At 41.6% G+C, this 27545-nt stretch overlaps 1 protein-coding gene across 8 annotated transcripts; it reads right to left on the bottom strand.

Annotated features, from left to right (window-relative positions):
* Positions 1–14597: 14597 nt before the first annotated feature.
* On the bottom strand, positions 14598–18962 carry RAMAC (RNA guanine-7 methyltransferase activating subunit). Of its 8 annotated transcripts, none has more exons than XM_064668918.1 (4): positions 18827–18887; positions 17991–18108; positions 17279–17453; positions 14598–15689 (listed from the first exon to the last, which is right to left on the bottom strand). In XM_064668918.1, the coding sequence occupies exons 3-4, from the start codon at positions 17443–17445 to the stop codon at positions 15500–15502; spliced, it is 357 nt and encodes a 118-aa protein (XP_064524988.1). In that variant the 5' UTR covers positions 17446–17453; positions 17991–18108; positions 18827–18887; the 3' UTR covers positions 14598–15499. The 8 variants fall into 8 exon arrangements, with proteins under 8 accessions (XP_064524988.1, XP_064524985.1, XP_064524989.1 ...); XM_064668915.1 differs by having other exon boundaries at positions 17834–18108; positions 18827–18886; XM_064668919.1 differs by having other exon boundaries at positions 18035–18108; positions 18827–18842.
* Between the last annotated feature and the right edge of the window lie 8583 nt (positions 18963–27545).

The raw sequence follows: 27545 nt of genomic DNA, 5'->3' as shown, positions 1-27545 counted from the left end.
TTGCTTCACCCTACTGTATTCTCCTCCTAATGTGTTTAGTCTTTATCTAGGGAGGATGATTCATTGCCATATTGACTATTATAAAAATAAGCTCCCCTGTTTCCTTTGGGCAACACAGTGCTTTACCCACATGTAAAACCTGTCCTGGTTATTATTCTCTAGGAAGGGGCTGCACTTGGGGCAAGGTGCTGTTAATATAACTGAGGCACAATAAACAGTCAAACAACTGCTGAAGAAATTAAATACTTGCCTGAAAGGAGGAGAGTGATACTTCTCTGAGGTACTGGGAATTAATTTCTTCCTGGTCCTTTATAAGCTTTTCAAGTAATTGTTACTGAGCCAGAAGAATTTACTTTCATTTATAAATGCAGCATTTATTTGATCCTGCATTGTTTCAAGAGCTGAGGAAGTTGGAGTGATAAAGTAGTCCACCATACCATCTTACTACAGCCTGAGGGTAAGTTTTTGAAATGTTGTTTAAATAACATTTTGAGTTTTCAAATATGAAGCATGGCAGGTGGAAAGGAAAATATATTGAGTATCAATTTAGCAGTTGGTTAGTACAGAAATGTGCTGTAAAGAGAGCAGTTAACTATAGACCCAAGGAAAAAAACAACAGAGGCTCAAAGCCTCATGTCATGCTGCTCAGATAAAGCAGTTGTTTCCCTTAAGAGAATAACTGGAGTTACAAACTGTAATTCTGGTGTGATTGTCAGTAAGTTGCCTTTTTTCTAACACGTAGTAGGTGTGCAGTGCACATGGGAGGGGCTGCAGCATGCTGTTCCTTTGGCCAAGTTTTGTTGCTGTAATGCTTTGCAAACCAGGATGCATTGAGGCATAATTTATAACAAATTTCAGAGCTCCCAATGCATCTGAGAACATACATGGTGCCCAGCTGTCTGACAGGGGCATTGCTATGTTGAATTTTATAAAACAAGCTATTTCTATGGAACCATTTTTGGTTTTTAGCAGTGCTACTTTCCATATCTTGTCTTAAAAAATCTACAAAGTTTTTTGCTTCTCTTCTGATGTTCAGGTCTGTGGGGTTACATTTTATAGTGATATCAGCACACACCTTCCTGCCACATTTGGGTCCTGGGTTCCTGTGCCCTTTTGCTGCCTCTCATGTTCAGTTCTGCTGCTGTTGTTTCAGGGAAGTGCCCTCCAGCAGGATCAGGCTCCCTGGGGTTGTTTCTACTCTTTATTTGTCACGTCAGCGTTGATGCTGACTCTTATCTCCTCAGATGCCACTGCATTTCTTTTTCTGTGTTTCAGGCCTGACAGCTCTTTGAGATGCATTCATTGTGCAAGGAGGGCAAAGACCTTGTGATACAATCTCTGCAATCAGAGGGCAAACCTGTCCCTTCCAGTGAGGCCCTGTAGCAGCTCTGTGTAGCCTCCTGCCATGTGCCCTTTAATGGAACGTCTCCTTTTGTCTTCAGTAAATCTGATAGCAATCAGGCAGCACATATGTGAGGTCATGTTCCTGCTATGAGGAAAGATTGCTGTTAGCTACTGGGATACACTTCTGAACAGACAATTTTCTTCAGTTTCTTAACTGCCTTTTTACAATGGAAGTGCAAACTGTTACTAATAAACCTGATAGGTTATGGGTTTGGGGGAGATTTTTTCTTTTTGTTCGAAAAACTCGATTAAGCTCATCACTGGCTGAATATAAATGCTAATACATAGAGGGAACCAGCCAGCCAAATTGCACTTGGCTAATTTCACTTAATGAGAATGTCTGATTCTGCTCAGTCGCTTTCTTGCTGAGTTCAAATTCAGCTGCTAAAGCAGACCCAGGAGCTTTTTGTTAAATATTTTTAAAAGATGATCAGCTTATAATGATGTTTTCAAAGTGTGTGACTTCTGTTTGCTGTGATTGATGTCACATACCAGCTAGAATAAAATTTTTTCTTTATTTAATACCATGCCAGGCAATATTTCTGGCAGAAGATACATGTGAAAAGAGAACATGTGAAAACACTAATTTGACCATATCTGTTGTTAAATTGTGGATGCAAGGCAAGGCCTGTCTTTCAGAAGCCAAATACCAGTATATGTAAAAGCAGAGAGGGTGTAAGATCTAATTAAAGACAACTTTCAGTAGTCTGAAAAATATATGAATCCTAAATATGCAAAAATAAGTAATGACAGTCTGTCAGAAGAGGTGTTGGTGCACATTACACACTTAAAGACAAAACGAATGTGTAATACCAGAGCTTGCCACAAGCCTTTCTGCCAGTTTAATGAGGTTGCCATTGCAAAGCTGAATGTACTTTTTTTTTCCTCTTGATTTTGCTGTAAGGGAGGCCTCCACAAGAAACAGAAGATTTTCTGTGCCACTCTTCATGTCACAAGGCTGTGAAGAAAAGTTCCACTAGAGCATGTTTTATGAAAAATGGTGTTTAACAACCTTTTCTATAGAAAACCTTTGATTTCTGAGCTGTGTATAATTTCTACTCACTTCAGTCTTTTGGTCTTTTTACCTGGAGAGGAATTTAGTGAAGTGCTCCAAGTTTTACACACTAGGACTTATAAACTTAAATAAGCAATTCCTGTTAATTTATTTTCAGGCCTTAGCTGTTTTCAGGCTGGGTTTTAGGCTTTACCCTATGGTTATCCAGTGTGAGGTACCTTGATTAAATTCTCAGAAGAAACAGACCTCGTTTGTTTGATTCCTGGTTTTGCATAATAAGGGAACTACTCAAATCCAAAAATAAAGAAAATAAAACATGGGGAGCAGGACGGGAGAGAAAGGGAACAATTTTGTTAATCAAAGGTTAATTTATTGGACTAGGAGCAGATTTGCTTGGCTTCTTGGAAGTATTTGCTGCATGTCCTTCTAAGCTCTGCTGGGAAGGACGATGCACAGAATAGAGGGTGTGATAGACTCTAGATGTTTTATGGCACCTGCTCTGCTGTTTAGCACTCAAGTCAGAATGGGGGAAAAAACTGTTAGGTTTTCACAGACTGTAAATCTAATAATTTGCAATATAACTTTCACAGTTATTTTTTACTTGCAATCTGTGAATCTAGGTGGGAAAATTATATTACCTGTGGCCCTCTTGGTGTGACTCCTGAGCTCTTAAATGCCAATCTGAAATTTTCTGGAAGGAAAGATTGATCTTCTGAAATTATAGGTTCATGTGAGGGTCATAAATGCATAATATGGAAAGAGCATCAATTGATGTGCTTGGTGTTGGGTTAAAATACAAATTCAGATGGAATGGTTGGTGAGCCGCTTCTAAGTATTTCATCTATTCTGCCTTCCTGTCTCATTTAAGTAAATTGATTCTACAAAGGCAGCCACATCTTGCCAGTATTTTTTCGTTTTGGTGACTGAACTATTACCTCTCACAGCAGGGCAGGACTAACACTTTGTAATTGCTGTGAGAGGCTGGCACATCTCTTTAACGCCAGAGTCAGCCAACTGCAGCTCCCAGGGTCTTGTCTTATCTGCAGAGCTTTGTCCAAAGTATTGTGAGATCTCCCACAGGTTTCCATTATGCTGAATTGGCAGCCCTGGGAGCCCAACCTCCAGCCTTTGGCAGCAGGAGGAGCTGCTGCCAGAAATGCTCATTCAGGTTGGTGGATACGGTGCGTTGGCTCTGAAGGGGAAGAGAACTGTGGACTGTATTAAAAATTGTGCCAAAATATGAGACATGTTCTTCTATTTCTGTGTCAGAAAAAAAAGCGTTAAGACTCTAATTAAAGACAAATTTGAACTTGGAGAAATTCATACCCATCATTGGCACCTTTCGTCTCTGAATTTCAGAGCTAGCCCCTCTGCTATATGAATTTTCACTGCTGCAAAAGTACAAATACCAAAAGAGGGTGACACTTCATGGTTTAAATGAAATCACTTGGAAATGCTTTAAATTAGGTCTTCTGATTAGCTGCCTCACTGGATAGTGTAGTATGTGAGAGAGTAAATCAAGCACTTATTTTCCTTTGCTTTGCTGTCTGTGAACAGCATTGAGCAGAAGAGACAACCATCTATCTGTCTTCCAAATTATATGCTTTCTTCACAAAGGAGCCTTTGGTCTACTGCTACATGCCTGTTCAGTTTTAGAGGATAAATACAGCCCACAGTTTTAGAGGATAAATAAATCTGTGACTTCTTATTTGCAACAAAAAAGTGTGACTGGAGAGAGGGTTGGCACAAGAGAATAAGCTACCAAGACTGTTGTGAATGTTGGAGTGGCAGCAGGGAGATGGCTGCATTTAAGGATTTTAGAGAACTTGTCCTAAATAATAAGGTTTGAGCCAACTGTAGAGAATAGGACTGCTGGTTATCTTATATTATCTTATATCTATGTATGTGTCCAGTTTTCTGAAGGACAGAACCTTTTTGAAAGAAAAATGTCAGACTTCTAAAGTAAGCAAATAAGAGCAGATAAACTAGGTGTAGCAACCTCTTTGTTTTATCCCTTCCCCCATTTTTTTCTGTTTGTAATAACCTACAAATTCTCATTCTAGATTAGATGTGGTTTCTTGGAGATGCACATTCCTCTGTTCCTCTGATAAAGCTCAAAGTCTCTTGTTGTCACTGTAATACAAATAATAATAAGAGCATAATCAAGGTTGTATTTGTTTTGTGATTATTCTGAACACTAGAGACTAACAGTAATTATAATACCATTAAATAGTAATGGAAAAAGATTTAAAAGTAGATCATGAGACTCCTGGAAGGAAGCGAAAATCTTGCTCCCTTTTCTTCACTGCTGCAGGCATTGCATTCCCCTCTTTTATGGCAAAAAGAGGAACCTAAAGTGTTTTCCAAAATGCCAGGGGTCAAGAGCACCGTTTGAAGGACAGGTTTATGTGGGAGAAACTAACTAGGAACTAATTCAGTTTCAAAAATTAGTTTCCTTGTCATTTTAGTAGTGCATTTAGTAGTCAGAGATACTGCATTTAGTGCCCAGAGACAGGAATATAACTTTGAAGAAAGCAATGCTTCTGTATACCTCTATACCTCTCACCATGGGATCTGATTGCTTTATAAATCTATGCAACCAGTGTTATGACACTATTTCAAACTTTTTTGTGGTGTGCAGATGAGAAAGCAGTATGTGATACAGCTCTATGGCCCAGACCTTTGTTCCATGAAACAATACTCAGTCCCTACGTCATGGTTTGTGTAAGGTGGTATTTACCTCCCGTCTTCTTTCATATGTGTTCACAGGGTAAAGCTCCTGTCATGTGCTTGAAACTTTGTGTAATCCAAGGGATAAGAACACTGTCCATCTGGAAGCCAGGTAATAGTATTGGTTGTGCTAAGACTTGGTGGCAGGGTTCCCCAGGGCCGGAGGTGTCTTTGTAGGTTCTGTGTTTTGCACATGAGATAGACCAGCTCCAAGGAGCCTTGCAGCAGCTGTGAGACCCTTGCCTTGCCCTTGCTTTGGGATGGGTATGTCTTAGGGAAAAATAGTTTTCATTTGTGTAGTTTAGTCTGTCTACTTTGTCTTATGTGAGCCACAAAGTCTACATTGGGCCCTGATTATACAGTGTCTCTGTGGCTGTTGCAGTGTTTACAGTGTTCATTTGTGAGGGAGAGATGATATACATGACCCTGGTTAATGATCCTCTAACATGCAGTGCTTGCAGTCCAAATTGAAAGACAGCATCCAAAGAGGAGGATAGGCTATGCATGATAAATACCTCTCCCACTGCTGTTAGAATAGGCTCATCACAAGTGTGAAAAATGCAATTTCATTTTCCTTCAGCTTCTCAATTTCCTGTTAATACCTTTCACAGAGGAAAAAATGTTTTTGTCAAAATCATTATCATTTAAAGCCATATAAATTTGAAAGCTCTTAGAAGGCTACAAATGTGAATTAAAATACCCATTTAAATTGTTCCTTAAGTATACTGTCTTTGGTTTATTCCTTTGTTTCCTTTTGTGTATAGTGAAGTTTCCTGACAAAGAGCCAATGAAGAAGATTTATAAACTGAGTTTACTATAATCACATTCTGGCCTGTATCAGTATTCAGGATGTATTGCTTATCTTAACCTGAAGTGATGTGCTAATTTGACTTGGAAATGGAGTAAGATGTGGACACAAAGTAAACAATTGTCTGAATTAAATAAAATCATAACTACAGATCAGTGATTCCTCTATAGCGTTTTGCTACCTAAAACAGAAGGCCTTGCTGTTACTGCATGGGAAGCTGCAGTTTATCAGCTGCTGGCAGATAATCAGCCCTGTTCCCAAATTGTGCACTCTCCAGCTTTGCCTGCGGGCCGCCAATGTCACGGGGACACACAGGGCACTGCCAGCCTTGGCAGCAGCAGACCCAGCGTGGCCCTTCCCCACCCCGGTTGTGATGCAGATGTTACATGCACGAAATCCTTCATGCATTGTAACATTTGTTTAGATTCTCAGCACGTGCAGTGGACTGACTGCTCCTATATATTTACATCTGTTGTGCTCACGAAAAAAATGTGGTTTATTTAGCAGCTTATTCCATAGGAATTCAAGTAAATTCTATGCTTTGTTTTCCTGGTTTTCAAGTCTGTAGTGTTCTCTACCCCATCTATGTTAACCCAGACAATGCCTAGTGAGGTGGCAATGATTTTTAATACCTACAGTAATTTTCTATTTTTAATAAGCTCCTCTCAGCTGTTGAAGCTGAGACACTCTTGTGTGGTTCCCTGAGACTGCCATATTAAACTCCACTTGCCTCCTGCAAACGACAGTAGGAGTGTTCAGTGGAGATTTTGGTAGATGCTGTAAGGATCCTGGACTCTCCTGAGCTCAGCTGGGATCTCTGAATAGGCTGCTTTTATTCCAAGTGGTGCAGACAAAAATACTATAAGGTCACTGCCACATGCTGTTCCACAATAAAGCTGTCCCAAAATAACCAATCCATACCTGATGCTAAACAGTGTAGAGGAAGAAAAGCTTCCCATTAAGAAAAAAGGAATTGGCAATGAGCTCTAGAGGTTCAGAGAATAGCTTTCAGAGGGAAGTGTGGAAAATCTGTCCCTCAATTCACCTAAAATTGGACTGGGCAAATGACCACAAGCCCAACTACAAATGTTCTGTGTATGGAGGCATCCCAACAGGTAGAGTGAAAGAGGATGGTGATGGACAGGGACTAAAGAATTTTTCATTTTGATAAGACACTCTTTTAAAGCCATGCTCAATTTTTGAGCAAGATGCAGATATTTGATGTGGTTTTGCCTCAGGATTGACATTTTGGTTGTCTTGATGCTCACTTTGGGAATAATCAAAAATTTGTTGACCTTCACTTGTTAAGATTACCTTTCCTTTTTCTGTCTGTTACAATTCTTAGTGTTTTGTAGCAATCCTTAAAGTTGCTATACCAGTAGCAGAAAATGTGAAGAGCCTGAGAAGGTTTTCTGAGCCATGTCTTGGTTACAGATGTGTTTCTGCCTTTTAAACCATTGTATGGGAGGTGTGATCTAAAGAGACAGAAAGTAACAGTCAGAAGCCATTGACCAGCCCATGTCCTGTAGCACTGCTGTGTGCCCTATGCATGTGCAGCAAAAGTGGAGTTGAGCCAGAGAACAGCTGAGTATGTGGACAGCTTTGAATCCAAAGTCACAACGGGACCTACTGGGATGTCTAGGATCCTCCCCCAGAGCATTAATGAGAAATAGATGCCATATGGAGGAATTCTCTTGCCAACGGTCTGTGATGCCATCTTTGTCTTCCAGTTCTCATCAATTACAAATGGCTTTTAAATAGATTTGTATTTTATCTTCAGTCAGATGATTTCATCCTCTCAGCTACTAAGGACACTGAACTTTCAGTAGACTCCTCTAGAACAAGATTTTTTATTCCTGATAAGGCATATTTGTTGCAATGGCTGCTCTATCACTCTTCCCTTTTCCTGTATCCCATCTTCCATGACAGCTGACCCATCCACTCCTCCCCTCAGCACTGTATTTTCTTTTCTTTTGCTGTAGATGCAAAGAACAACTTTACCTTTTTTGTTTTTTGAAACTCAGATGTTTAGCTATGTAATTCTAGTTGTTTGCATTAACATTTTTGCATCAACTTCTTTCTTTTTTTAAAAAAGCAAGCACTGTAATACTTACAAGACTGGAATTTTGCTCACCCTTGCAGTGATTGTATGGTGTGTGCGAGAATGTTTATAAAATCAATTAAATATACATGAATAGCACATTCAATACAGTAACTGTCACAAGTTTTATTGATGTGGAATCCAGTCTGCATAGATTGCCCTCTCATTTTTAATTCACCTCTATAAAATTCAGTGTTAACTATCAAATTGGATTACACATACGTCTTAGCTGTGATGAGACTGTCTTTATGCCACTTAAATTTTTTAAGGTCTTTTCTACTACACCTGTAGCATTAGAATCACTTCTTTTTTAGTGTAGGTCTTGCTTTGAGAGCTTCCTAGGCCACAGAATCCCATACATATATGCTATATATAACTATGGAGTGACGTAAAGACAGTGTTTAAATCAAGTCACTGCCTTCATGGTATCTTTGGGTTTAGTAAAAAAAATATTTAAAAATCAGCAAACAATTTAATTTGCTCACCAGAATGTTTCTAATGCATTGTGCTGGGGCATCAGACCCCAGCTGAGATTTATAAACCATACCTATGCTTTATATGGAGTAGCCCCTGCCTGGTAGGTTTTGTAGCCAAAATGCAGAGCACAGAGGAGGAAAACAGGGCAGACAACCACAGTTTTACAGATGGAAACTGAGACACAAAAGCATTAAATGTGATTTGTAGCTGAGCATGTAACACACATGTCTGGTTCTATTTTTGAAAACATCCTTTTCACTTTCTTTTTAGTTCAGAAAGCATGACTGGAACCGTGGCAAAATTGTCTTTTTAGAATTTTAAAGTAGCTTTAAAAGGTCTTGTCTTCAGAAGTGCTCAAGACTATGACGAACTAGTAAAACAGATATATCTGACATAAGCAGCCTGGTGCCTGGATAGGAAGGAGAGAGTAAAAGCAGTATCAGATTAAAAAAAAATTTTTAGGTCAGTAGTAAGAATATGTCTAATGCAGGTGTGAAGTAAGATTAGGCTGACCTTTTGTTACCTGGCACTAAATCCATTTTGTCTCTAGAAACTAAAATCCTACGGGTGAGGTCTAAAGAGGTTCTTCAATTGGATTTACCCAGACTGCAGGATATGTGATAAATAGCGATTTGTTTATTGTCCCTTGCATCTGTCCACCTTACTTAAGGACTTAAACTCTGCCAGTGTAATGAGCCAGCTGCTTAACTGCTTCCAGATTCTGTATTCTGCAGGCTCGTTCTGTGATGGGAGGTCCCTGGAGTCTGTGGAGGAAGGAATTTGTCTTTTTTATTTTTATTTTTTTGTTTTTGTTTTGTTTCCCTCCCCCCAGGCTGTGCTGTGGCCATAAAGTCAATTGATGACCAACAGTCAAATCTTAACACTCTCCTCTGCATGAGGAGTAGCAGAATACATGAGGAAGTAGCCATGAAACACTCCTTTAGCTCAGCCATGCTCCTTCCCTTCACTGCCTGGGCTGTACAATGTACCCTTCCACTCCCATCTTCTCTTAGAACGTAAGAAAAATAAAATTAATTCTTCTGATGGAAGCATCCTCTGAGCTGCAGGGATGGAAAAATAGGATTTGCCTATGTTGGCAATTTAAGGTAAAGCTCCTTTACATTCTTACAGGAGTTTAGCTGTAGCTGGGGTTTAGAGGAGCAGATGGGTACCCCAGCCTTGATGCTCCATCAGCTCCCTTCAGAGTGGGTGTTCCAAGTGTGTGGCTTGTAACTGAGTAATATGAGCTTGACCTGAGAAGAATGTGTGTCCCCACAGAGCTCTTGCACTAAACTGATCTAAGCTCCAGAGGTTTGCTATGCTGTATTTAAATGCTCATACCATTAAAACCACTGAAGCAATATTCTGGAACATACTTTGGTTTAGATCTCAGTGGGACTTTTAAATCAAGAGGACATGATGACTGAAAACCAGGGCTTTGTTATGGAAAAATAATTTTCTTGTTGTGTAAAAAGAATATGTAGTTATTTGGGGCTGGTTGTTTTTGGCAGTTATTACTGTTTATTTTTCTTGAGCACATTTTCAATAGAAAAATGTATCATTTCAAGCATTTGTTCAGAAATAAACTTCAGACATGACTTTGGACAAAAAGCATCCACTTTCTGATCATGCTAAACCTGGCCAAAAGCTGTATGAAACATCTTACAGTGTGCTTGGGCTTTTAACCTTTATCTTGACAGTACTGATTATAATCTTAAGTAATTTATGTGGATATATAAATACCAAATTGTCTTTCCTTACATGGAACAAGAGCATTGGAAAAGCTTAGTCTCTTAATCACTTTTTAACATGTAACATGTCTCAGTTTGAAGATTCTGCTTAAATCCTTGAAGAATATTTTTTTCATGGATGAGGTTGAGCCTTCATTATTTTTGTAGTTGTATAAAAAATAACTACATTATTTTCCTGACTTGAACTCATCTCTTGAATAGATAAGGTTTTTTTCTTCAAACAATGAACAGGAGCAGCTTTGATCCTTGTTATTGAGACATCTTTTATTAATGAAGCAAAGTTTGAATTATACAATATGCAACAACAAAAAAAAAAGACAATAGAAGGCAGACCATACTGGTGGAGTCATCCAGCTGTTGAAATATGATTTGAAAAAAAAAAAGGTCTCTGTGTTAGGATAAAGACAACAGTAATTTGCTTTTGTGCTAGTCACAGATAACACAGAAGGTAAGCATTGATATGATTTACCCTGTTGTGTGTTTTATTAGAGTTGGAGTAAAACATAGTTATTAGCAACTTCCACCGTCTTTTGTAATAGATTTGCATTTTAACAGGGCACAGTACTTGGAAAGTCAGGGGTGAGCTCTGTAGAAGTAACTTTGGCATTGCTGTTTCACACAAGCAAATGAGGACTGACAACCACTAAGTGCAATCCAGGCTTTCTGAAGAAAAATATAGGCCATGGTAAACACAAAAATACATTCCAGCCTGCAGGGCCTAATAAAAAAATAAGCCTCTTGAGAGGCAAAATCATTGTGCACCACCACAGTACGGTTGCCATCAGCTCTCCTGGCAGTGCTGGAGCCGCTGGATTCAGTTTTGATCTCCTGATTTGCCTCCGTGTGTCTCGAATCAAGCTGCATTTTTCCTAGGTGCTTTCAGGGAAACCTGATCTGCCCTATAATCTTGCTTAGCTCCTGGGCATTAGAGTATCAGCACTGTGCATAATTCAAGCAGGGTTATGCAGCTCTCTTCTAACATACAGGGACAAGGGGACAGATTACAGTAATTTCTCCTGATTGGCAAATGAAAGGCAAGGGAGATGCAGTTTTGTTAAATTGCTCCCAAGGCAGTCAGTAACTGCTGTAGGGAGCAGTCCTGTTTTCCCTTCCTTCGTGCTTCATGTTCCTACCTACCCTTTTGTTTTTCAGAGTTAGAGAAGATATGACTGCACAATTGGGCCAGCCAGCAAAATTCCCCAGAGTTGCGTAATTCAGAGATTTTTGTTTTCCCTAAGGAATAGGGCTGGTGGCAGGTAAAATCTTCCATTTAATTTAATACAAAAAGCTTTTTCCTTGCATCTCAGTATAAGAAGCAAATGTGGACATGTTTCTTGGTTAAGCAGAATATTTATTAGCAAATTGTATGAGTTTAAATATATTCAAATAAATAACTCCTGCAATATATTAAAATATATTTAAACATAGATTAAATATCTTTCTTGTTCTAGGAGTTGAATGTTGATTATATTTATATTGCAAATTACATTTGTCATGTAATGACATGGAGTGCTGCCATGGATGGCTACAAGCTCTTCAGAAGGGATAGGCAAGGTAGGAGAGGTGGCTCTATATGTTAGAGAGTCTCTTGACTGTAGAACTTAAAGTCAGTAATGATAAGGTTGAGTGCCTGTGGATCAGAATCGTTTGTCTTCCCAGTCTGGAATCTCTACTAGAGAGCTTCTTGAAAGTAGTTCAGTTCTAACTAATCTTTCGAAGCACATCTGCACATTTCTATTCCCAGCTGCAGAGACTGGATAAAATAAAGATTGAATAGCATTGAAAACCTGTAAAACTGGATCTCACAAATCACACTAAGATTTTTTTTTTTTTTTTACTGTGCACTTTCTTTTGCATTCAAGTATCTAGAGGCTTAGCTGTGATTTGAAAGCCTTTAGCATTTTTTCAAATGCTAGTTAAGAAATTGTATGGAAGGTATTGAATTTTCTTAGTTGTTTGCCACAGCACCTGTAATTTATCATGATTATTCTTCAGTATCAATTAACAATCCATGCAAAATTGCTATATGTGTTCAGGAATGGATTTAGAACTGCTGCAAAGCCTTATTCATAACTTTATGTTAACACTCTTGGTAATGTGGCAGTCATTTTTTAGTACATAACCCTTATCTTTGTTTTATTCATGATAATAATGATGTCTGAGCAAATGTCAGATGGAAGAGATCTCTTAAAGTCAGATTCCACATTTAATGTTTACCCTGCAATCTCCAGCATAGTTAAAGCAAACAGTTTCTGTAGTGTTCGAAATTGCAAATGTTAAAGTTACTCAGCTGCAGTTTTGTCATCTGTAACACACTGTGATGCACAAACCATAACTGCAGGCAACACTTAACTGGTTTTATTTAGCTTGGACTTCATCATAAATACTAATTCATTGAAGTGGAAACCGAGGTAATATATCTTGAATTCTGTTTACCTTTCTGTCTGGTGCAAGACATGCCTTTATTTAGCAATGTACTCTTTTTCCCTCCCTACATCCCCTGAAATTAGACTCTTGCCATAATTGTTCCAAGGAAAAGTTTTGTAAATAATACAGGCCCTTAAAGTTGAATTGAGAGCTCTACTGGTAAGGCAGATGGAGTCAAGAATGTAAAAATGCAAGCTGGGAAGCTGCACTGGCCTGTCTCTCTCCTAGTCTCATAGTCAAGAAACTCAAAATAAGATGGCTGAGACTGTAAAATGTGTGATTGTAATTCATAACTTCCACCTAGACCATCCTGATCTATCTGCTTCTACAGCTCAGCCACAACATTGTAGATAGGATTTGCCATTTTCTGGAATACTACACCACCTTCCATTTTTTGGAATGCTTAGGTGCACATCCCTGGAGGAGTGCTTCACCATGCCATCATGAACATGGGCTGAGCTGGGGATGTTCAGCCAGGACGAGAAGCAGGGGAGACCTTATAGCACCTTCCAGTACCTAAGGGGGCTACAGGAGAGCTGGAGAGGGACTTTAACAATGACATGTAGTGACAGGACAAGGAGTAATGGCTTCACACTGAAAGAGGGCAGCTTTAGACAGTATTAGGAAGAAATTCTTTACTGTGAGGGTGGTGAGACACTGGCACAAGTTGCTCAGAGAAGTTGTGGGTTCCCCATCCCTGGAAGTGTTCAAGGCCAGGTTGGATGGGGCTTTGAGCAACCTGGGATAGTGGAAGGTGTCCCTGCCCATGGCAGAGGGCTGGAACTAGTTGATCTTTAAGGTCCCTTCCAACACAAACCATTCTAGGACTCTTCATTCACTAGCTGAAAAATAATAAAAATAATATAAAATAGTTGTTGGGCTTGAGGAAAGGCAACAGATGAAACAGAATGTGTTCCTTCTGCTAGGTTTTATTTCAACCTGAGATGCTACTCCAGATGGTAAGGAAGAACATCCTGGCACAGCCTGACTTCCGTGGCATAGCTGGCAGTGTCAGGCTCTTTGCAGAAAGACATGCACTCCCTTCTTGAAGTCAGGAGGATTTGGCACTTCGTGTGATTCTGCATTAAAAGGGGAATTCCACTGTACCAACTTGCAGGTTCTCCACAGTGCACAGGTAAGAACTTAGCATGATTTTGTATCTCCCTTTGTAAAGGCTCTGCTATATTAATGAGGGTTAAAAAAAGTGCATTTCATCCAGTAGAACTCCTTAAAGGAAAAACAAACCTCTCATGAAAAGATTTCTAACTGAATTCGAGGCAAGTACTTCAGGGAGTAGCATATTAAAACAGTGTTATATCAAAAAGCACCTACTTAGGTGAAGACACTTGTGTCAGCTTTTGTATCACACACCATGTAGAAGCTACATACAGTGAGTGTTTCTAAGATCAAGAGTAAACACTCTTTAGCTCTTAAAAGCATCTGATGAGCTGGGGGACTGTGCTTTTGACTTCTATACTTTGTCTTTAAATCAAGATGCACTAATTTGTGCTCCTTATCACATAATGCCATGACTTTTACAGCAGTCAGCAGGGATGAGTCTGTTTCTGTACAGCAGCTGAAGAAAATGTCAAGTAGAAAGACATGCACTGCTCTCCTGATACAAATTAGCTTATCACGTAAATGGGGAAATAGAGAACTCTGACCCTATTATAGCAGCATGTAAGATAGTGGATTAACACTCCAGACTTCTAATTAATCACAGTGTGTCTCATCCTCCTGATTGCAGCTGAGTAGGCCATTCTTCTACGTTAAACCCACAGCTGCCCAGTATTAACACTTATCTGTCAGTACAGCGCCTTGTGCAGCTGTTGGCCAAGGTGACAATGGTTGAAAAATAGGCTTCAGAAATATTCAGAAACATCCTTACATGTGAACTATACCTTTATTGTGTGAATACTTAAAAAAACCCCCATAAATCTTAAATTCTAGGAAGTGAATAACACTCTGCTCTGCTTATGCTATTTTCTCATGCAGGTAAAAGTACAGAGCAGTACTATAACATGCACAAAGTATTTTATACAAACTACAATATTGTCAATTTTTACAGGTTTACTAAAATGGGAATTCCAAAATGTGTCACGTACATACCAAACTTATTTAAGATCACACAGATTAATCTGATACCACTTCTGAGGTAAACTTATATATCACTGAACTGCTACAACAAGAAGATCCATATTTAACTACTTATTTTTATTCCAACTTTCAGACCACATTTAAGAGGAATTCTGCAAATGAATTGAAGCCATTGAGTAAACAGACACTATGCTGACCCCAGAAAATATATCTGTAATAGGATCTCTCTTCTCAGTTTTAAGGCATGTGAAACCAAACTAAACTTTTCTCACCATCAAAAGCCAAACTAAGAATTTCTCTCCACAGAAAGACAAAAGTTATTTTCAAAAAGAACTATCTTAAGGCAATGTGCCACTACTACAGGCTGCACACAAACCACAGCTATCCTCCCCTGTTTTGTTTTCTAAAATCTGACAGAAATCTCAGTGGTGGAACAAAAGGTGTGTACTAGTACATATTCAGACAAAAGGACAAGATAGAAATTTAATCTAAAATCTACAGACTCTAAACAAACTCTGTATAATACGCTTTTATTATTCGTAACAGGCATTCCCTTTTTCATTTCACACTACAGAGAAACAGCAACGGACTGATTCTTCAGTTATCTGTAAAACTGTGGAAAAATAAAAAAACTGAAAGCTAACTGAATTTATTACATAGCATTACTGGACTTTCAATCCCCAGGTCCATCAGTAGGGATGGTAGCGAGGTCCTGGGTTGTAGGAGTTGTAGCCATATTGTCCGTAGTGGGATGAGCCGTATTGTCCTTGTCTGTGCTGCTGGTAGTTATTACCCCAACCTCTTTCTGGCCTCTGATTAGATCTGTAGTCACCGTGCCAGTTGTACCTGTCCCCTCTGAAATATCTGCCATCTTGAAACCTGCAATGAAAAGAAATATAGAGTTCTGACATAAACTGTGAAGTTTTAAAGAGATGAATGATAATGAACTCTTATATTTTACAGTTTTCATTGAAACTGTCATGTAAATGGTAATACACTCAAATACTTATCTATGACAAATTCATGAAAACACATCTACATTCATCTGAGATCAGTCATGAATTTCTTACTTAATACCCTGTTTGCTAAGGACAGTCTCTTTCCTAATACAAAGTACTCACAGGCATTAGGTGAACTGCTGCAAGTTTGAACAGAGACTCAAACAGACCATATATGTAAACTCAACCAGGAGGTCCATCTGTAGATGTATCAAAGCCACGTTCCATCCAGTACCTTCATGGTTGAAAGCTTTACCAAAGCAGGCTTAAGTACAACAAGCACAGAGATCTGCACATTCCCTAAGATGCGTGCGACCGCTAAAATACCACCAGCACAGTCTCCTGCAGATTTCCATACTCAAGACACTGTACCTTCTCAGTGGTACTTAGCCATTGTTCAGTCTAAATTTTGGCTTTTCAACTGTATCTCAATTCCTATTAACACTTGAGCTGGCCCACAGTTGTTTTGTTTGCAAATGGTGTGATGTACACAAACAACATTTGCATAAGGACAACTTTATGGCCACAGTGTAGATGTAAGAGTTCAAAGAGCCACAGAGTTTTCTAAGAATATTTCCTGAAACAATCACCTTTTTCTAATCACCTTCTTTTTAATAGAATCTGATTCTGTGTTTAACTTAATTAGAAGCTTCTAAGGTGAGAAAAAGTTAAAATGTTGTCCTCCTTTTCTTCAGATAAGGCACAAATCCTTTTTAGATATTGAGCTAAGAAGTCTTCCCAATTGTTAGATGGGCTGAGTTTAACTACTTTATATTAAAGGCTGGTGTTAATATTACCACATGTACTATATGCTGTAATTGTTGTTTTTCAGTCGCTCAAACGTCAGATGTAACTGTGCAAAATTCAATAAAAAGCTGTGACTACATCCTGAATAAATAATTCAAAGTATTTTGCTTTGGCAGGTAACATTGTACTTGCTAGACAGATTGGATGATTGATTTTACAGTCGTTTTTACTAGATAAAAGAACCACAGGCTAATCTTACAAAGTACAGCAAATATTTAGGTTATAAATTAAATGTTTATCTGTTGCTAGCTGTCCAGAATTCACACTATTAGCTTGTTCCTTTGCACATTTTACTTCCAGTTATCATCCAAGAGAAGATAGTCTGCTTAGTTTTGCAGAACTCCCATCTTTCCTGGAAAAATGTTCCTGGCTGAGCAGTAACAAACCCCAGGGCAATGGGTTCAGTGGTTCCAGTTCATTTTTTACTGAAAATCAAATTATTTAGTACTTTAATACACAATGCAAAAATTTTGTCTATCAGTACACAGAAAATATAATACCTCCACACTTTTCAGAGAAGATTATTTCTCTTAAGCATAGTTGCCCGTGAAGTAACAAGATACTTCTATTAACAGGACAGATTCCTAGATTTCTTCTGAAATAAATAATCATTTAACTATATACTCGTGAAACTACCAAGATTTTAAAAAAAAAAATCAGTACCGATCTCTGTTTCTCTGGTTGCCACCAGATCTGTTTCTCCATTCTTCAACTATGGGAGGGGGGTCTGCAGGGCGTTTCAGGTATTCTTGGTATTCTTTATCTTCTGATGTGAATCGATGAGCAAACATCGTTTCATAATTCGGGGGCATGTCAGCCAAGGAAGTCATTCTGAAAACTTTAAATGTGAACACAACAGAAGTGGCTTTAGCAATGTATGATGACTCTCATTGTAATAGCTACCAAAATCCACTTAATGAAAACAAAGCACAATGAAAAGTTACATTTAGATTAATGCAGCTGCTGATTTTTGGGCAAACACCAGATATGATTAATAGCAAAAAGTATTTCTTCAGAACACACTCCACAACTACTCCTAATCCACTTTTGACAGGAAAAACATTACTACGATCAGCTTGAAAAGTTTGCTAAGGTAAGGTATCTTGGAAAGCCTACAAATACACATAGAAGGTAAGCAAAATAATTAGGTTTGCAATAATTTATGTGTTAATAACTTGATTCAGGGAAAGGACAGCACCTAAGAGGATGTGAAATTACCTCATAATATGCCTCTCTAATGCAATTTGTGTTTAAGGCCTTAGTTTCCCTATTTTTATATATGTGCATTTGCTCTTCGGACATTGGTGCTATCTGGTACTGGCCATCAGAAGAAATCTGGCCCTAATAGCAGACACAGAATGAGCTCTACGCCCACTGTTTTAATGACCCCAGGTAATTTAGAGTATTTAAAGCCTTTGCCTGTAGACTTCCTGATTAAGCTCTTCTGCTGTCTCCCAAAGATTTGCTGACAGGACCGCTATTCACTTTGCAAACTGGAAGGAAAGGAAAGAAGGAAGGAAGGATGAAACTCTTTTCTCCTAGACCCCAAGAGGTAAAATATGTACCCTCACTGACCAAGCCCCGTTTTGGGCTTCTTTCCACTGTACCCACGAGCAGCTCGAGTATAAGGTAAGTGAGGGGTTTACAGGGAATCAGCACCGTAGTCCTGCGGACCGAACTGCCCTCTCGCCAGGACAGTGCAGGGGCTGCTGCCTCCAAACCCATCTGCAGCCCCCCCTCCACCAATGACGCAGCGCACCCCTCCCTGCACCAGGTGTAGGAGTTATTCCTGCAGGATGCCCAGTGACTTCATCCTCTCTTCTGCCATGAGCTAACCTCGTTAGTTTTTATTACTTGTCATCTCCAAGGAATTTCGCTCCTCGAGTCTATCCCGGCTCGGGGTGCGGGGGTAGCGCTGCCCTGGGGACCCCCCGCTGCAGCTTCTCCCGAGCAGCGGGCGCTGCTCCCCGCACGGTTCGTGCTGTTGACATCACACCCATCCCGCGGGGGCCGCTAACGGGGACACCCGTCACCTTCCTCCCCCTCAGGCCAAGCACCGAGCAACGGAGCGGACTGGCTCCCTCAGGGGGGCTCCCGCCGGAGCCCCTTCCCCTCACGGCAGGCCGGGCAGAGCTGAGGGGGGCAGTGAGTGCCGGCTGCCGCCCCCTCCTTCCCTCGTCCCCCACGGCCGCCCCCGCCATCGCCCCTCACCGCGCCTCAGCCGCCGGAGCCGCTCACAGATCCCGCCTCTTCCGGGCCGGGCCCCGCCGCTTCCCCCGGCCGGGCCCCGCCGTGCCCGGGGATGGGACGGGCCAGTCCGCCAAGTGAGGGTTTGATACAAAGCGCGTTGGCGTAAATAGTGTTGAGGTTTCTGCGGCACTGCTCTTCGCTGCCACGCAACGTTTTAAGGACGCGACACTTGAAATCACAAAATTAACTGGTTTGGAAAAGACCTCTGAGATCATCGAGTCCAACCTTTGACCCCACACCACCTTGTCTACCAGACCATGGCACCAAGTGCCACATCCAGTCTCTTCTTAAACACTTCCAGGTACGGCGGCTCCACCACCTCCCTGGGCAGCCCATTCCACATTCCAATGCCCAATCACTCTCTCTGTAAAGAAGTTCTTCCTAACGTCCAACCTAAACCTTCCCTGGTGTAGCTTAACACTGTGCTCTCGTCCTGCTGTGTGGGTTGCCAGGGAGAAAAGCCCGACCCGCAGTGGCTACAGTGTCCTTTCAGGGAGTTGTAGAGTGATGAGGTCTCCCCTGAGCCTCCATTTCTCCAGGCTGAACAACCCCAGCTCCCTCAGCCCCTCCTCACAGGACTTGTGCTCCAGACCTTTCACCAGCCTTGTCACCTTTCTTTGGAAACTCTCCAGCACCTGAATGTTTGGATTTTAACCAAAAGGTGCGACTGAAAAGAGTCGCATGGCACCCGCAGCTGTAACCCTGTGGCTGTCAATAATGGGATTTAAGTGTGTTTCTGGTATAAAAAACACCTTAGGGATGTGTTGACTGCTTCGAGGGGAAAGAAAGATGACATGAAGCCTTTTGGCAGCCAGATAGTTCCGCATAAACCAAAATAATTCTGTGTTGGCACTGCTTCAGCAACAGGTTTACGCTCCCACCTGGTACTGCAGATAGTGGTCATTCCTGTCACCTTTAATACAGGTGAAGTTATGTGTGAGCCTCAAAACTCGGTTGCTAAGCAAGGCCCTGTGCAGGTGAATGGCAAAATGTGGGGAATCACAGAATATGCCGAGTTGGAAGGGACCCACAAAGATCATCAAGTCCAACTCAGCCCTGCATGAGACCATTCCCAAGAGTCACACCATGTGCCTGAGAGCATAGTCCAATCGCTTCTTGAACTCTGTCAGGGTTGGCACTGTGACCACTTCCCTGAGGAGCCTGTTCCAACCACCCTCTGGGTGAAGAACCTCTTTCTAATAACCGACCTAAACCTCCCCTGACACAACTTCAGGACATTCCTTCGGGTCCTGTCACTGGTCACCACAGGGAAGAGATCAGTATCTGCCCCTCTTCTCCTCCTGAGGAAGTTGTAACTGCAATGAAGTCTCCCCTTAGCCTCCTCTTCTCTGGGCTGAACAGACCAAGTGCCCTCAGCTGCTCCTCAAACAGCTTCCCCTCAAAGCCCTTCACCATCTTCGTTGCCCTCCTTTGGACATTCTCTAATGGCTTAATATATTGCAGTGCCCAAAACTGCCCCAATATTCCAGGTGGAGAGCAGAGTGGGACAATCCCCTCCCTTGCCCAGCTGGCAATGCTTTGCCTGATGCTCCCCAGGACACAGTTGGCCCTCCTGGCTGCCAGGCCACTTCTGACTCATATTCAACTTGCCATCAACCAAGCTGTGCCTTCCCCTGTACTGCTGCCACCCGGGCTGTTACTGCTCATCTGTGAAGTGCCACAGTGGTTAAGAACAGCTCACAGCCTAAAGAATCTGTGATACTGGGGGGCCGTGTGACCCCCCCCTCGGAACAACTGGTGGCATCAAGACCTTCCTGTAGCAGAAATGGTGTCAGTGTCCCTGTTGCTTGTTTGCCTTGTTTCCACAGCGCTGATGTCTCTTCAGTGCTGGCTAATTTCCACAACACTTAAGCCAATGATTTTTAAATGGTCTCTTGTGCTATATATGAGAAATGGATTTTTTATAGGACCCTTTCAGAAAGCAATGGTTTTTTACAAGCTCTGCTAGAGACTCTATCACTTGCAGGCACTAGCAAAGCATAGAAACTGATAATCAAGTAGATCACTTGAAACAAAATACCCCAGCAACAGCAATAAAGGCATCCAATTCTCAAAAAATATTAGACCAAAATGACTGCCCTTTGTTTGATATAAACAGCAATAATTACAATCTGCTCTCCTGTGTGACCTACAGCAGGAGTGTATTGTCACTTGCAGAATAGATATGATGACCTCAATCCAAACAGCCTAATGCAAATATCTTAGCCTAGATAGCTAGTTCTAAACCAAACCAATTGTCATAGAGGCTGGGAAATATTATATTTTAGCTTAAGTTTTCCCCGTATAATCCCTGTTCTACCAACTGCCCTTTTGAAATGGGCAGAATTAAGTAGGATTTTATTTCTTCTCCAGACATGTTTCATTTTGATCAGTGGATATTGTAGTTTTGGGTGTGTCTACTGAGGATTTCATGCATAAAATTAATGAGATGATCCTTAATAAAAGGAGACACTTTTTTGTTTTTGAGGCTCTAGTCTGCTATTTCATGGGTGACATTTTTCATTAAAAGACCAAACTTAATATTAAACTTTTAATTACAGACTCAAGTCATCCATACAGTTAATCATGTACATAATCTAAGCATATATATAAGTTCTGTTGAAGGCACAGGCCTGCTGTAATGCTGTGAGCAGTGTATTTCACAAATTGCAGTTTTGCTGAGATGCTCTCATCAGCATATTCTACATAGAAAAACACTTGCAGGGAATGGCTAAATCAGAATGGCACATAATTATCTAAATAATATACATATACATGATGCTTGTGCTTTGTTTCTTTTTTCATTATGTGTCTTTATGCCTTATATGGGTTATAACATCAAGAAGGAGGTCATGATCCAATATCCTAAGCTTTCTCGTAGATGTACCGAAATTCAAACTGCATGTAAAAAAACCAAAGTGACAGATGATTTTTTTAGGGAATAAAGACACTCAAAAATTAATATTGTCATGGAGTAGAACTTTCAACACCCCATAAATGCATCACATAGCACATACCTACAGAATAAGTGCCCAAATACTTGAAAGGTCGAGCTCCAAGTGCTGTCAAGACTGAGAACTTGATAATCCACTCTTGCAATCTTTCTGCTCACTTCAAGGCTCTCTGGGTAATTAATGTGTTGTTTTTGTATGAAAACGATCTTGTAATCAACATCTCTGAAGTCTACTGTAGTGTAATAAAGCATCAAAGGGTTTGCTTTTTTTTTTCTGTGGATTTCATTATGTTAAATAACGTGCTGTTAGATGAAGTCTTATCTTCTGAATTTTAAACTAAGAGTTGTTCCTCTTAGCCTATCAGAAATTAATGTATTTTTGTAGAATGGATCTTCCTGACTGAACAAAGCAATATGTGCTAAAACTAGCAAAGTCTTGCTTGCCTTGAAACAATGGAAAATGCCAGTTCTTTTTATAACTGTTTAGCCTTGATAACTCATGCTGTTCTGTCACAGGACTTTGTATTTGATGTTTTACATGAATTCCCAGCTTCTGGACTCGTGTTTTCATTATACTCAACTTTCATTTGAAAATTAATTTCTAGCCCTTGTTATTACAGACACTTATTGGGAAAAGAAGTAAGTCTGCTCTACAGGATAACCAACCTGTGCCAAGAAGCAAAAGGAAAACATTATTCAAGTTTTATTTGTTTAAAATCTTTTATCTTTTGCAATTTTCTGTTTCTTTAAGACTAGGTTCATTGCTCTATCTCAGTAGAGCTTGACAGCTGTGACATTTTTAATGAAAAGTCAGCATGTGTCTATCTCAGTAGCAGGAGAAAAGGAGAACTACATTTTTTTTTGTGCATTTCTATATCTTTAAACAGGAGGAATCCTTTTTCTTCAGTGTTAATATCTACCTTGAGAAATCAACTAAGGAACTAACATCACTTGTAATCTGGGCCTGTCTGATTGAGGGAATATTTGTCTGTAAACGAATAAGCAAAGAAACCTCCATAGATGGTTATGGATGCTCCTGGGGATTTTTAGTAATATAGTAATATATCAGAAAATATTTTAGTGAAAATTTGTCTTTGAAACTCTGATTTTTTTCTTAGCTTGCTGAAACTGCTCAGTGCTTTCCTGTCAGCCAATTTTCCTCTCCCCCCCATTCTTTTCTCAGTGTCTCAGTTACAGTGTAACCGAAAGCCCGGTTTGTTTGTACAATGAAACCTGAATTCCCCAGATAATTTATTCTCAGAAATGGTGATGTCTGGCACAGCTAGGAAGAACAAGACTTTTTGTTCTGGTTGCAGCAGGTACAAAGGGCATGCGTGGCAGCCTTGTTATTGATTACACATAAAGGGAAGCTGTGTTTCCGTGGGCACAAGAGGCTGTTGTAAGACCACCAGGGGCCATCTGAGCAACTAATGACCGCCGAGTATTTGCTCGATCATTCATTGCACTGAGAGATAGGTAACCAGAGATCCTTTTCAGCAAATCTGCAGAAATATTAGGGGTTGTACTCTTTCTCTAGGACCTCCTGTGCTCAGAAGATCAGTTCTCATCATGGGATTTTATTCCTTTGGCTGGAAAGGATTATTGCCTGGATGAAGCTCACTTAAATAACAAGAAAGACGGAGATACAACAGCTGCTACTGACAAATGCCTCTGAAGCCCGTGCAGCTATTCTGTCAGATCTCTGCTTTGCCTTTGCTGTTATATTGTACAGTATCACTGAGCTTCAGTGTCTTTCACACACCTCCATATGGTATTGTAAAGTGAAGTCCATAAAGGAACAGACTGCGCCATTTCTAACAACTTCACTAAACTCAGTGCAAGAAATGTTTCCTTCCCATAACAATGACCTTTAAATGTTAACCAGCTAAAAAAATAACATTGTCCTTTTTTAAAAATGGGGAAATGCAATTCTTGGTGCTTGATTGTGTTACAGAATAACCATTTTTGTGCTGTGGGGCCCAATTCCTTTGCATTAAGCTTACAACAGTGTAATGTGTGATTTGAAGGAATTTATTCCTAATTTATGCCACTATGAAAGAAGGCTTTTAATTTCCGTAAGAGCTATTTCTGTTGTCAGTCTTTTAAAACTCACAGTCACATTAAATTATATTTCTAGCGTATTGTTCTTAAAACCAGTGCAGAGGTGGTGTTATCTGACTGCCATTTATACATATCTATATACATATGTGCGAATTAAAAATCACTACATTCCAGCTGCCTTCTTTTATTTTCACCTTTTAAACTGACTAAGCCAGCTGTGCCCTTTGGGGTCTATAAGAATGAATCATTTTTATTATTTTTGCTCTCTTAGACAGTAATTACAGGGTAGTGTGTTGTCTCTAGTTTTTAATATTATGGTGCCATTTTAATCCATGGTGCAACACCATTAACTTCAGCAGAGTTACACTAGCAATGAATTTGTCCCCAGGAGGCTTTTCCAAATGTTCAGTTCTTTCTTTGTGATTACCCAGAGGAATGGAGAAGAAGAAGGCAAGACAGAGGACCCTTTGATATGAGGAATGTAGTTCAAAGTGAAGTCTTATTTCTGCTGTTCATGGTGCTCCATATGTTCCTCATTTGGGGTGGAGGTGGGTTAGACCCCCTGAGGCACACACGCTGGGGCTGAAGGGCAGGCAGAAGTTTTTACATAGCACATCTGGTACACAGTTTATGTTCTTTCCCAGACATAGGTACCGTACAAGTGGAAGAAAAGGAAAAGAAAAGAAAGGAAAAGAAAAGGAAAAGAAAAGAAAAAAGAAAAGAGAAGAGAAGAGAGGAGAGGAGAGGAGAGGAGAGGAGAGGAGAGGAGAGGAGAGGAGAGGAGAGGAGAGGAGAGGAGAGGAGAGGAGAGGAGAGGAGAGGAGAGGAGAGGAGAGGAGAGGAGAGGAGAGGAGAGGAGAGGAGAGGAGAGGAGAGGGTCGGAGAGGGTCGGAGAGGGTCGGAGAGGAGAGGAGAGGAGAGGAGAGGAGAGGAGAGGAGAGGAGAGGAGAGGAGAGGAGAGGAGAGGAGAGGAGAGGAGAGGAGAGGAGAGGAGAGGAGAGGAGAGGAGAGGAGAGGAGAGGAGAGGAGAGGAGAGGGTCGGAGAGGAGAGGGTCGGAGAGGAGAGGGTCGGAGAGGAGAGGAGAGGGTCGGAGAGGGTCGGAGAGGGTCGGAGAGGGTCGGAGAGGGTCGGAGAGGAGAGGGGAGGGGAGGGGAGGGGAGGGGAGGGGAGGGGAGGGGAGGGGAGGGGAGGGGAGGGGAGGGGAGGGGAGGGGAGGGGAGGGGAGGGGAGGGGAGGGGAGGGGAGGGGAGGGGAGGGGAGGGGAGGGGAGGGGAGGGGAGGGGAGGGGAGGGGAGGGGAGGGGAGGGGAGGGGAGGGGAGGGGAGGGGAGGGGAGGGGAGGGGAGGGGAGGGGAGGGGAGGGGAGGGGAGGGGAGGGGAGGGGAGGGGAGGGGAGGGGAGGGGAGGGGAGGGGAGGGGAGGGGAGGGGAGGGGAGGGGAGGGGAGGGGAGGGGAGGGGAGAGGAGAGGAGAGGAGAGGAGAGGAGAGGAGAGGAGAGGAGAGGAGAGGAGAGGAGAGGAGAGGAGAGGAGAGGAGAGGAGAGGAGAGGAGAGGAGAGGAGAGGAGAGGAGAGGAGAGGAGAGAAGAGAAAAGAAAAGAAAAGAAAAGAAAAGAAAAGAAAAGAAAAGAAAAGAAAAGAAAAGAAAAGAAAAGAAAAGAAAAAAGAAAAGAAAAGAAAAGAAAAGAAAAGAAAGAAAAGAAAAGTGGGAGGAATATTCAGACACTTAAATCGTACTTCTGTGGAACTGCTTGAAAGTCAGAAAATGGAGTAGCCAAACGCCAAGATATCAAACTCATCATAATCATCAGGCTGTCTAAACTCCAACTCAGATGCTTTTTAGATGTCAAGTAATCCTGCAAGTGGGGATGTATGAATCAGTGCTATCACGGATTGCCTATTGTTAAGATAGTTGCAAAATACAAAGAAAGTACTTGCAGAAGTTTCTAGCACTAGATTTTATTCATAGTCAATTTTCTTTTACAGTTTAATTTTCGTTTGGGCTCATTTCTCATGTTCAGAACCAATCTAAAACATTCAAATCTCCTGCAGTGTGGAAACACCAACTTGTAAATTAAATACAAATTAGTAGCACCCAGCTGAGTTTGGAAGGGGAATTAAGAGACTTTCCTCTTTGCTTTCAGGGAGCAGAGTGGGACAGGAGCCAACAGGCCGGTTGGGCAGGGGCCCATCCCAGGCCCCCAAGCAGGGCTGCCCACAGTCCACAGCTGGCAGAGCTCAGAGGGGCAGACAAGTTCATGGGGACTAGACAAGTCCAAGGCAGGTCAGAAATTGAGGTCAGCCCATGGGTCACTGCCCAGATGAACAGGGTGCGTGGCCAGGCACGACACAGCTGGGTCTGCAGCGCCGGGCCGGGACCGAGGGCCTCCATGGCTGGGGCAGGGGGGCCAGGGCTGGTCGCGGCAATTAAGGGCTGTCAGTGCATTCAGGGCCCTGACATGCACATCTGGTAACAATTGCTGTTGTGTTTAAATCAGAAACTCAGATCCTTGCAAAACCCAGGATCTAGCGGGAGGAAGTGGTTATGCCTTTCAGCAAAGGTCTAGCATTTCTCCTGGGTTGGGCAGCTGATGCGGTTTGCCCGTTTCAGTCCAGTCGGTTGCTTCAGATACAAAGTCAAAATTCAACCTCTAAAGATGATACCTAAGTCTCCTATTTTACTCCCAGAGTCTCCCTTTCCTGAATGGTGACATTCCCTGGGCACTGGAAGCTCCTGTGTTCTCTCTGAGGCCCAGGTTTTAAACATGCCCTTGGTGTCAGCCCCACAGGTAGATGTGCCCTGAGGCCCCACTCATGCCCATCCTCCCGAGTCTGTGTGCAGTGTGTGAGCACATGTTCAGGTTCTGCTGAAGACAGTGAAACAGAACAGCTTTTCAGTGTTTTGTTCCTTCTCAAGGCTGAGGTCAGTGGAACTGGCTTAGGTAATGCTCCCTCCATTAGATACTAAACATGGCTCTCCCCAAATGGTTTTTGGAAGAAGCTGTTAGCACAGGAGTTTGTCTCCCTTCTTTCCCTTTTCTTTGCACGTAAGGAGAGTTCCTGAATGTTCTCTGCAGTTTCTCTTAAGTTTAAGAGCCATTAGAGACAGCAAAGGCTGAACTATAGGCCAGCTTTTTACTAATTCAAATTTGGAGTGTCTTTTTAATGTGAAGCAACTTTTTTAAAAATTGTAGACCAGAATTTTCCAGAGCTGCCAATCTGCAATGAGACCACACTGTGCTACAATGAAATAAGTTGTAAGTGAATTAGCTGAGCTGCAGAGAAGCCTGCAGGATTTTGCAAAGCTGGACTGAGCAGTCTGCTCCCTGTTCTGACATTGGCTTGCCACTGCTGTGCACTCCTCTGGGCATCCCTGTGTTATCCCTTGCTCTACACAAAACCTGGAAACTCTATGGACAGGGACTGTCTTTTCATTTTATGTCTGTGCTGTGCTGAGTCTGGGTTCTAGTATGGGGGTCTAGGTCACCACTGCTCTGAGTAGTAATATCTCTCCCTCCTGTTACTAAATTAGGACTTGAGATCATTCTTTCCAGCAGATAAGGGTTCCTAATCTTTTAGGAGATTATGCTGTGGCTGCCACCCCTCTGCATCCCCTCCTGCCCTCCCAGGGACCTCTGCCTCGGATGTCGAGGCACACTGTCCTTGCC

Source organism: Pseudopipra pipra, chromosome 12, assembly GCF_036250125.1.
Source record: "Pseudopipra pipra isolate bDixPip1 chromosome 12, bDixPip1.hap1, whole genome shotgun sequence".
NCBI classification, from domain to species: domain Eukaryota; kingdom Metazoa; phylum Chordata; class Aves; order Passeriformes; family Pipridae; genus Pseudopipra; species Pseudopipra pipra.
The sequence above is the reverse complement of the archived record's forward strand: the minus strand, read 5'-3'. Positions and strand labels throughout refer to the sequence as shown.